The 11712-nt window shown below is 37.2% G+C and overlaps 1 protein-coding gene across 1 annotated transcript; it reads left to right on the top strand.

Annotated features, from left to right (window-relative positions):
- The first annotated feature begins 6389 nt into the window (after nucleotides 1-6389).
- On the top strand, nucleotides 6390-10417 carry LOC112149617 (extracellular calcium-sensing receptor). Its single transcript, XM_024277422.2, has 10 exons — nucleotides 6390-7124; nucleotides 7210-7516; nucleotides 7601-7687; nucleotides 7774-7881; nucleotides 7965-8131; nucleotides 8234-8705; nucleotides 8781-9011; nucleotides 9105-9228; nucleotides 9331-9803; nucleotides 9888-10417. The coding sequence occupies exons 1-10, from the start codon at nucleotides 6892-6894 to the stop codon at nucleotides 10326-10328; spliced, it is 2643 nt and encodes an 880-aa protein (XP_024133190.2). The 5' UTR covers nucleotides 6390-6891; the 3' UTR covers nucleotides 10329-10417.
- The last annotated feature ends 1295 nt before the right edge of the window (nucleotides 10418-11712 follow it).

Genomic DNA, 11712 nt, shown 5'->3' on the forward strand with positions numbered 1-11712 from the left:
AATTCAAGTGTTTTTAAAGTTATGCATTCCTTTAAATGTAATAAAATGTTCGATTTAAAAACATGCTAATTGACGAGAAAAAAAACATAAACATCTATGAGAAAGAAGTCATCCATTTATGAGGAAATAGGAATAACTTTACTGGAAAAAGTAATAAATTAATGAGAAAAAAACTCAAAAATTGTCTTTTTTTTTAACTGTACTTAAAGATGAAAGACGTAAAGCATTTTATGAAAAAAAAGTAAAGACCCTCTGAATCTATTAGTGACTCAAAATCTAATTGTTATTAGCATAGAACAAACTGGGCCTCTTGATATAGAAGCATCACACAGACTTTTATCCTTGATAAATAAAGAATAAATAAAAAATAAAGGATTGGTAGTGGACAGCTGTCCACCCATTAATAAATAAAACATTCATAAACTGTAAATCAAACAGGAGTCTATAAACATTTGTGACATTATCAATGAACATTCGGGTTTCCTGTTCATATCCAAGACAGTTGAAACAAAATGAGTTGGTTTTGGTTTTTTGGTCCTAATATTGTTGATTTATAATAGAAAAGTACAAAATTTTTAAGATTTAAAATGGTGAACTTTAAATTTTTTTCTTGTAAATGTACACCTTTCATTTAGTTAGGTTCCTTTTTTTGTGATCTAATCTTGTAAATTTACAAGGAAAAAACTATTAAATTTATAAGATTTAAAGTCGTCAACTTACAGGTTTTTTCTTATAAATATACAACTTTTATCTAGTAAGAGTACTTTGTGATCTAATCATGTAAATTTACAATAAAAATTATTACATTTATGAGATTTAAAGTCATAAACTTACAAGATTGTTTCTTGTAAATGTACGACTTTAATCAAGTAAGATTACTTTTTTGTGAACCTAATCTCATAAGAGAAAAAGTATTACATTTATGAGATTTAAAGTTGTAAACTTACAAGACTTTTTCTTGTAAAGGTTCGACTTTAACCTAGTAAAATTACTTTTTTGTTATTCTTATCTCATAAATTTACGAGCAAAAAGTATTAAATTATAAAGATTTAAAGCTAAAAACTTACAAGACTTTTTCTTGTAAGATTTTAAGTCTCGTAAGATTACTTTTCTCCTTTTTTGTGGTCCTAATATGCCATAGTATGTTTAAAACAACTATTATTAATATTATTATCTATTCTTTTTGTATACAGAATGTCTTGTTTATCACTTTTTAGTTATCTTTGCTGCATGTTCAGGTATAGGGTTCTCAGCCTTTATTGAAGAATAAAGGCAGACGAGTGTAACACTGGAATAAACATAAATAGATATTTTTATTTATATTATGAATTGAAAAATATTCTTTACTGGTTTAATTAAATTAATTAACTAACTTTATTAACAGTTCTTTTATCTCACACCTGCAATGTGGTTGTTATACCTATTAATGTAGGTTTTAAATCAGTCTTTACATAAATAAATCTTTATGTTTTATGAGTTTTGTTCCACTTTTAATAAGGATGATTTCATTTTCTCATAATTAGTTTACCTGGAAAAGCTGTTTAGGAAAAACAATTAATTAGATCTTGATTTAAGGTGTTTTCAAACCAAATTTCCTGCTCACCACCTGGTGAGATGATGTTTTACAGCCCCGGGTCTTGATATAATCACTCCTGCCGGAAACATTTGCTTGTCTGTGCTTGCCCATCTGGTTCCTCAGCCGCCCTTTTCAGCCTGAGGTGGAAAAGGTAACCTGGCAGGTTTGGCATGATGTCACTGTGTCACACGCTTTCATGTTGAGTAGACAAACAAGTACGTCCCAAGAGTGTATTGTGCACTAGTTGTACAAGTTGTTATTCATGAATCTCTGGGCCAAAAAAAATAAAGGAAAAACACGTCTGTCTTATTTGTAATTTACCTGGTGAACAAATAAGCCACATATAAATAACACTTACAAATGTCTAATTGTCTATGGGAACATTCATATTTATGCAAAAATCAAAAATGTGTTTTTTGTGTTACATCATTATACATGTGTGCTGTTCAAGGTTAATAAACACATTTAAATAAGATTTTTAAAAAGCTAAAACTCTGCATTTTTGTCAGTTACAATGTAATAAAGGATTTTGGTCTAAGGCCGAGATGTTTAATAAAATCCACATTTTACTTGGAAGCTAAAAAAAGTAATGATTTATTTATGAGGTTGTTCTTTTAAAAGTTGTGTTGACCACAATAAAATAAACACAGGGGCTCCTTGTTTACCACCACCACTTTCGCAAATATTAAATTCAGCTGCATGATCTATCCCATTCTGACTACTCTTAGAATAAATATGTTTCTCATTTTACTATAATAAACCTATATTTTTCTTTTGCAGTGTATTTTGGATTTTTTTTTCACAACATAGAGAATTATCAGCTTTTTTTTAAGTTGAAATCTTATCCATAAAGTTTACATACTACTTGATAAACCATGACTATGAACTGAAAATACTGCACAATATGCAGCTGTTACTACTTGCACGTTGCTTAAAGTGTTACATGCATTTCTAAATGGTTTGTTCAGCCACTATAATCTCCTCTGTGGCCACAAGTGTCTAAAATCCAACGGACACAAATAATTATAACAAAATGGGTCACTTTAGAGTTTGTTAAATTTATACGTAGAACCACAATTATATATTGGTTATATATTATAAGACAAACGCCAGAATCCATTCTCACCTGGTATGCCACAGACCATGATGCACATTCAAGCATGTGCATTACATGCATCAGTATATGGTATTCACATTAGATTGTCACACTGGAGCTGATACTCGTGCACAAAAAAGACAAAGACTTGCTGTCGGTCAAATAGCCTAATTTCAGCTTGGCACAAACCACAATTATTAATTTCTCCTTCACGATACATTTTCAAACTGTTGTAGTTCTATAAATGAGAAGGACACCATCCGTACACAACCACCAAATCCAAGTCTCCAATTGATCAAAGTTCAACTGGTTTAACTTTCAACACGCCTTCAAGGGACGTGCATTTTGTACCTAAAGCCTGAAAAGAGTCTTAAAATTTTTGCAGCCATGCATGTACGCGTGAGGTATTAACATAAAAAGCCCAAAATGCACATTTACACCGGCTTACATAAACTTTTCATTGTAAGTGGTCATTTAAATGTGTGTTACAGGCATGGTGTGAACGTAGCATTCGTTTTAAATAGGGGTGTAGGGAATATTGATTTTGCAATATATCGCTATATTTAATTCACTGATACTTAAATCGATTTCAAATATTTAATTCATTATTTTTATATTGAATTCATTGTTTGTTAGCAAACGTAGTTCTGCAACTTACTTTTGTTTACCAACTAAACTGAGCCCACTTACTAACAGCTCGACATTGTAAAAAAAAAAACAAGAACTTTTGAGAACCAGCTTGTGTTAAATGTTCATTCGGCCTCGCAGCTTTTTTTGTTGAGACATGTACTACTTAGGTTTTACTTGGAATAGGTACCAAACTAAAAGTATGTGCCACGTTGCTTTCAGTGTCATATAAAAATGCATACTGCGGTGCTTCTTAAGGCTCAGATAAGAAGCAGTGCAGCAGGACATACACGGAGCCTCAGTCAAAGTGCTGTCAGCAAACCGCGTCAAAATTCTTCGGAACTTCACAGATATAAATTCTATTTCAGCGACCTGATGGTTTGTGATGTGTACAACGCTCTGAAAAAAAGTTCAATGTCGTAACGATGAGCGGAGAAACGCATGTTTACCTCCACGTGTAAGAAAAAGCAGAAGCAGCGATGCAGTGCAGACTGTCATGAGTATAAAGCATCTCAGAGTTCTCTCCTTCATCCTGTCACTTCATCACACTCAAATGTTTTTGTGTTTTTCCCGTTATTTTTTAAGCATCTGCTCAGGCTCCTGAACCGTTTAAAAGCTAGATTTAGCGATGTTGAAAAAAAAAGAAAAAAACAGCACTTTATCTCCCCAATTGTACTTTTAGAACCTTGTTGGTTAAGACTCATTCATTTTTTTCCTTTACAAAAAACATTTTTTGTGAAAATCAGACAATATTCGCTGTTCCCTTTAAAAACAAATATTTCTTAATTTACCAAAAATAAAAACACCATGAATTTGCTTGATTAAAAGCAAATTGTTGCCAATATGAGATACAGTTGCAGTGCTCAACATTGAGTACATCAAATATTTTTTTTTCAGTTTTATTAACATGAAAGGTGCATTTTTATTCAGGTAGACACACCCCTAGCTTTAAAGTAAAAAAAAAAAGAATTTCAGCAACTTTTGTAGCTTTTAACCTCGTGCTCTCTTACGGGGTCCAGATGACCCAGCCTTACATTGAGGTGTTAGCCCTTCCATGACAAAGGTGGACAAGACTTCATGTCTGTCATTGGACACCAGTAAAGATCATCAATCAATGAAAAAAAGATCCATCCATCCCTCTTGACATCCATCCATCCATCCATCTATCTATCCATCCATCCATCCATCCATCCATCCATCCATCCATCCATCCATCCATCCATCCATCCATCCATCCATCCATCCATCCATCCATCCATCCATCCATCCATCCATCCATCCATCCATCCATCCATCCATCCATCCATCCATCCATCCATCCATCCATCCATCCATCCATCCATCCATCCATCCATCCATCCATCCATCCATCCATCCACCTTCAGAACCCACTGAAATCCCTTTTGGGGTCACAGGGTTACTGGAGCCAATCCAGGTTCTGTAAAGCAAAAATGTGGTTCATGTTGAAGATGTTGTCCGTCCACTGCAGAGCTACATGCTCACAGAAACACTTTGGGGCAACTTAGCGATGGTAATTAACCGATGAAGCATGTCTTTGGACTGTGGGAGTAAGCCCCTGTGCTTGTAAAAACCCACACATGCACAGGGGGAACATGCAAATTCCACACACAATGGTCACTGGTGGGATTTGATCCAGGGCCTTTTTACAGTGAAGCAAGGCAAACCACAGCACTGTGAAATGACAGACAAAAGTCATGATTGAATCAGTTATGTATCAGAGTACCTATCTTTTCTGGTTTCTGCAAAAAAGAAAAAAACAATTTGGAAAACAAAAGTAATTTCCATAAATCTAATTGAAATATTAAAAAGGAAACAAAAGAAGAAACTGGAAAAAAATAAGTACTATGGGACATTGTTGATTGGATGATGACGTCTGTCTATCATTTCAAGGGAAAGGTAATTTGACATGAATTGACACTGGAAATGCCTCGTACTAATCATGAAACTTTTATAAGTGTGCAAATATTAAAGACCCATTTGAAAAAACTCAAAGGTCAAAACTCAAATATTATCACCTAATCAACAATGACCTATAGTACCTACCTTCTCCAGTTTCTTATTGTGTTTTGTTTTTTAACATTTCACTTTGATTTCTGAACATTATTTTTTTTCCCAAAATGTTCCATCTTATTTTACTTCATTAGCTTGGAGTTTTGTTTTAATTTCATGAATTTTGTCTTGATTTCTAAAATGTAATATTGTTTTCTTTTTTTTTTTCCTTCAGCTTTGATCTTTAATAGGTTTTTGCATTGAGTGATTTGTTGATGCGATTTGCACTTCAGGGTCACCGTAAAGAGGCCAACCCCCCAAAAAACTGAAGAGTTCCTTTCTCTGGAGTGGCCTGAGAAGACCTCAGTGTAAATCATAAGAGATGAATGAGGTGGAGAGGGAGGGAGATTCAGACATCCTTGCTGAGAAGGTTGCTCTTCTAAAAAATAATTTGAACAATGGATGCATAAACTTTTCGTGAAAACTACCTCTTTGCAAATGCAGTTTCAGATTTACTACAAAGAGGAACGACAATAGTTTCATTTTATTCCTCTTGACACTGAGGACAGCACAGAAAACTTTGACATATGAGCTCTATTTTATTTGTATAAAAATAAAAACAATTGCAGCTTTTTATTTGACATATTATATTTTTGAGACTTGCTAAACCAAAAGCAACACATTAAAGAAACATGCTTGTATGAGTTATGATTGCTTTAGGTTTGGGAATGCAAAGCTTTCCATTTCTGTCACACAGGGGTGCATTAAGTCGTAAAGACACCTGAACAGCCCCTGGCAGGGCAACAAATAGCATGTAGTGATTTGTTTGCTTCATATTTTATTGCGCTCTGTTTTCTAGCCTAAAGGGTTTTTCTTGATAATGATTTGCCTAACCACCCTGATGATTTGTTAATAGCAACTGATTCCCCATGCGAGGGTTTGTAGGGAAGAAACAGATTAAAGAAATTAACACTTTTTAAAGACAAGGAAAAATGATTATTAATGTGTACAGTTAAGATTAAATGATTTTACTTGAAATAAAAGCTATAATAGTCCCCTCTAAAGGATGGAAATATGTCTGACTGAACATGCAGTGCCGTTAGAGTCTCCAGATGATTCTTGCTTACCATCTGACATATCACATTATTAAAGGATGAGTTAGTTCTATTCAGGCATAACACAGTGACATGACACAGCTCATGTCTGCTTCCATTATGGTCAAGTGCCCATTTCAGTTGTTATTGTTGTTGAACAGTGGAGGGGGGAAATCTTTTCCATCAACCAGGCGCTCGGGGGGAAAACTGTGGCGACTTGACAGTGGTGATACTGGGCAGGTACTTGATATATGCAGACGTCCTTTACTTGAAGGTCCCAGTTTGCATGTAGATTGTTGTTGCGATGCGATATTGATAATGCCACCTGAAGACTCTTTCTCTGAAGAGAAGGTACTGACTTTAGATGGTATCTATATGCCTAAATGTTCTATTTGTTACAGCGTGGGCACATTTTTTCCGAGACATTTTATGGACCATTACTGATTTTGAAAAAAAGCTCTTGGAGGAATTTATGAGAACTCGGCACAATGTGGATGAGTGCCAGACTTGTGTTTTTTTGGCTCTTCTGGAGTGTCATTTTTCCTTGCAACACCCTCCAGAGCCAGGGCACTCAGTGCCAAAAAAATCCTAGCGCTATGTCCTTGCCTGTGCTGCAGAAAAAAGGGGACATCATTCTGGGGGGCCTCTTCTCCCTTCATGACATGGTGGTAGAGCCCAGACTGAATTTTAGCTCTCCGTCTCCTCCCACAAAATGCACCAGGTAAGCTGCTTTTGGTCCACCTGTAAAAGAGATGTGTTCCTTCACGGTTTGGGATTTCAGACTCACTCAGATGAATTTCTTTTAGATTTAATTTTCGGACTTTCCGCTGGATGCAAACTATGATATTTGCTATAGAAGAGATAAACAGAGTTGGAGCGCTTCTTCCAAACTTTACTCTTGGTTATAAGATTTACGATTCATGCAGCACGCCTCACCAGGCTTTGAAGGCTGCCATGGAGCTCATGGGGGGCGAGGAGAGCGGTTCAGAGTTTGAAGGAGAGACTTTGAGTCCAGACGCCTGCCATGGTGCTGTCCCTGTGGTGATAGGAGACGGCGGCTCCACTCAGTCTCTCGTTGTGGCTCGTTTCCTGGGAGTCTTCCAGGTGCCACAGGTATATTTATCATTGCGCTTTCAGTCACCTCTGAGAAAGTTCAAACAAGTAATTGAAAATGTTTTTGAATGAAATGTTTCACAGGTCAGCTATTTCTCCAGTTGTGCTTGTCTAAGTGACAAAAAGGAGTTTCCTTCCTTTTTAAGAACGATGCCCAGTGACTTCTTTCAGGTGAGAATCAATTAAGAAATGATTATTGTAAAAATGTTCTACAATTATAAGCGTTAATTTGTTTCATAATTCTCTTACGTTACCAGGTAGGTGCTCTTGCACAACTTGTTAAACATTTTGGCTGGATCTGGGTGGGTATTGTTGCAGGAGACGATGCATATGGACGCGGAGGTGCTAAGATCTTTGCAGATGAGGTAAAAATGTTAATTTATGTAACACAAGTTGGTTCTACATTAAGCCAAGATGTTAAATATATTTTTTTCCGTTGTTCTTTTAGATCAATAAATTGGGTGCTTGTGTTGCCTTTAATGAAATCATTCCTAAGAACCCGTCGCAGACTGAAATTTCATCAATCGTTGCCAGCATCCGTTCATCTGGAGTTCATGTCATTCTCGTGTTTGCTGTGGAACAAGATGTTGCAGCGTTTTTTGATGAAGTGGTCAGGTATGACGCTTGGAATTCTGAATTGATCGTTTTCTTGTATTTTACCGAAACTTCAAATTGAGCTAGAGCCAAAAACATGTTCTGTCTCTCATCTAAATGCAGAAGTGGGCTCACTGGAATGCAGTGGCTGGCGAGTGAAGCTTGGAGTACAGCTTCCGTCCTATCCAATCCAAGGAAGTATCATCACATCCTGCAGGGAACTTTGGGGTTTGCCATTCGTGGCATAAACATCCCAGGGTTTCAGGACTTTCTGCTACGCTTGAATCCCTCAAGCCCAGATGCCAGTAAAAATCCTTTCCTAGTTCCTTTCTGGGAAGAAGTTTTCCAATGTAGCCTTGACATCCACGCTGGTGGTTGGAAAGCAGATGGCAAACCTCCATGCACTGGAACTGAGGAGCTCAAGAGCATACAAAACACATATACTAATGTGGCGCAGCTCAGGATTTCGTACAATGTCTACAAGGCAGTGTATGCCATTGCCCATGCCCTGAAGGCTATGAGAAGCTGTGTGAAAGGAGACGGTCCCTTTCCTCAAAGGAGTTGTCCTGATGTAGAAAATGTACAACCATGGCAGGTAATATGTAAAGGTCAGACCATCAAGGCCTGCTTCGAAATGACTATTGATATGGCTTTTTTTATTGTTTCGTAGCTATTGCATTTCCTAAAACAAGTTCAATTCCGGAACCCATTTGCTGATGAGGTCAAGTTTGATGAGAACGGTGACGTTGCAGCCATGTATGACCTGGTGAACTGGCAACTGAAACCAAATGGAGAAATGGACTTTATTACTGTTGGGAAATTTGATGAAACAACCCATGCTACTGGAAAAAAGCTCCAGATTCAGGAACAAGACATCCTCTGGAATGGCAATCAAACTAAAGTAAAGATTTTAATTGAACAGAAATATTTTTTTAGGTTGTTTTTCTGTCTGTCACAGTGTATGAGAGTAGATTGGGTTTATTTCTCTGCTTAGGTTCCATTGTCAGTATGTAGCTCCATTTGTCCTCCAGGAACCCGGAAGGCAATCAGACCTAACTTCCCTGTCTGCTGCCATGATTGTGTGGCTTGCACAGCTGGGAAGATTAGCAATCAGACTGGTAAGAGAATGTCATTGTCCTCATTATGTTGGAAAAGTTTAAAAATCCACAATTTAAAGAAAAGTGTGTTACAGAACACGTTTTTTTTTCTTCTTTTATTAGATACCATAGAGTGCGTGAGTTGTCTGCCAGAGTTCTGGTCCAATGCCGAGAGAACAGCCTGTGTCCCTAAGCAGGTGGAATTCCTCTCCTTCAGTGACACCATGGGCATTACACTGATGGCCATTTCCCTCACTGGCTCCCTAAGCACCTCTCTTGTGGTCCTTGTATTCTTTTTGAACAGAAACACCCCCATTGTCAAAGCTAACAACTCCCACCTGAGCTTTCTACTCCTCTTCTCTTTGACGTTGTGCTTCTTGTGCCCTTTGACCTTCATTGGCCAGCCTTCTAAGTGGTCCTGCATGCTGCGCCACACAGCATTTGGGATCAGTTCTGTCCTCTGTATCTCTTGCATTCTGGGAAAAACTATAGTGGTCCTAGTTGCCTTTAAGGCGACCCTTCCTGGCAGTAATATCATAAAGTGGTTTGGCAAAGCACAGCAAAAGACTATAATTACCTTTTCCACCTTGGTCCAGGTAAAAAAAATAAAAATAAAAAAGCCTTTAATAATGTGAGGCATTTATTGTAACACTTTGGTAAAATGTATTTTTTGAATGCAGGTGGTCATCTGTGCAGTGTGGCTGGTCGTCGCACCCCCGAGACCACACCGACTGATGCCACGCGAGAGTGCTGTGGTCATACTCTTGTGTGATGAAGGCTCACTTGTGGCATTTGCCTGTGTTCTGGGCTACATTGGCTTTCTGGCCTGCTCCTGCCTTCTCCTGGCCTTCCTTGCAAGGAAACTTCCAGACAACTTCAACGAGGCCAAACTTATCACTTTCAGCATGCTCATCTTTTGTACCGTATGGCTAACTTTCATTCCCGCTTACATCAGTTCTCCAGGAAAATATGCAACTGTGACAGAAGTCTTTGCTATCCTGGCCTCCAGTTATGGACTACTAGGGTGCATTTTTGCCCCAAAGTGCTACATTATTCTACTTAGACCACAGAAAAATACAAGACAGCAAATTATGTTAAAAATCCCCACAATAAGATTTTAAAAATTATCTTATTTTTTCAGATTGTTAGATGAGGAGAAACATGTAAATGTATTAGGTTTTAGGTTTGAATGGTGGTGATGATGACTTTGTACCACCAGATGGAAGTGTTGTGTTATAAATATGGATTGTTTGTAAATTTATGAATAAACAAGTATGTTATAAAAAACTTAATTTTTTTTAAAAATGATGTTCCCATTTGAGTTCAAATGGACATTACCACCCACAACTCCCCTTTTTATGTCTTTTACAGGCCTAACAGGCAGAAAAGCACCTGTCCGTCCATGAACAACTCTAGTATGACACTCTAAGTCCAAACGTGAAGGACACCCCAGCTCTAAATCTAAGATCTGGCAGCAGTGTCCGTGCTTATTTGACTTAAGACAGAATGATGAGGCCCGGGGTGTCTGAGGTATGCTCCGTAGGAAAATCCCAGCTGTCATAGGCTAATTGAATCCTCATACTCCAGAGGCCTTTACACATAAACATCACGACTGGCTATTCCCTACAATAACAAACTCAAGCGCAAGACATTTTCCTGGCTCTTCCAGCTGCTCTTAGGACAGAGCTGATTATCTGGGCTAATTGATCTGCAGTACCTCCAGTGAGAGAGGAATACAGTGGGAGGTGTGGACGTGGTGGGCCCAAGTCATCCATCAAATACATCCTAGAAGAGAAATTAAATAGAGCATTTTATTGAAATATATTTTAAATTTACTACCAAGCTTCCCTCCTCATTTCCTATGCACCTACAGTCCATTTCTCTCTTTATGAATTTAAATTCAAACCAATTTAAGTCCATAGATTGATTTCTGTTCCGAGTGCCCTTCTGTCTAATTAGTAATCGTTCAGGACATGGCAATATTTGTGAGACCTAATGAAGGAATCCAGAATAGATCATCTCCACTTGATGATTAAAAAAATAATTACATTTAAATGAGGAGAAATATGCTTTGTAATTTCTTCATTGAAGTAAATGGACCAGAAAATGACAGACACACATACTTACGGATAGATAGATATTAAGAGGGCGGATGAGCGGGATTGAACCGAGACTTCAGCGATGTGACACGAGCAAGGCTTTGAACCGTCATTCATCAGAGATCTCAATTTAGAAGCAATTGCATATCTCATGCTAACTCGATAATTGGATTAATTTACAAAAAAACAGAGGGGTGGTGGGGAATCATTATACAAAAAGATGGAGTTGGAAAAATGTGAATGCAAGCTTTATATTTTTGGATAAAATCATAAGGATTTTATGAGGTGAGGTGAAAAAAAAACATAAAAATAAAAACAGAACAAAATGTGTTTAACTGGTTCAGTTTTTTCATTTTGTTTTATAGCCACATGAGCAATGATTATGCAGTATTTGCATTTCTCCTGT

Source organism: Oryzias melastigma, linkage group LG13, assembly GCF_002922805.2.
Source record: "Oryzias melastigma strain HK-1 linkage group LG13, ASM292280v2, whole genome shotgun sequence".
NCBI lineage: Eukaryota > Metazoa > Chordata > Actinopteri > Beloniformes > Adrianichthyidae > Oryzias > Oryzias melastigma.

Bases quoted from the DNA above. Each gene is read 5' to 3' on its own strand.
- LOC112149617 (XM_024277422.2), top strand. From the start codon at position 6,892: ATGTGGATGAGTGCCAGACTTGTGTTTTTTTGGCTCTTCTGGAGTGTC. The intron at 7,688-7,773 runs GTGAGAATCAAT...TTACGTTACCAG, and splicing joins TGCCCAGTGACTTCTTTCAG to GTAGGTGCTCTTGCACAACT. The intron at 8,706-8,780 runs GTAATATGTAAA...ATTGTTTCGTAG, and splicing joins AAAATGTACAACCATGGCAG to CTATTGCATTTCCTAAAACA.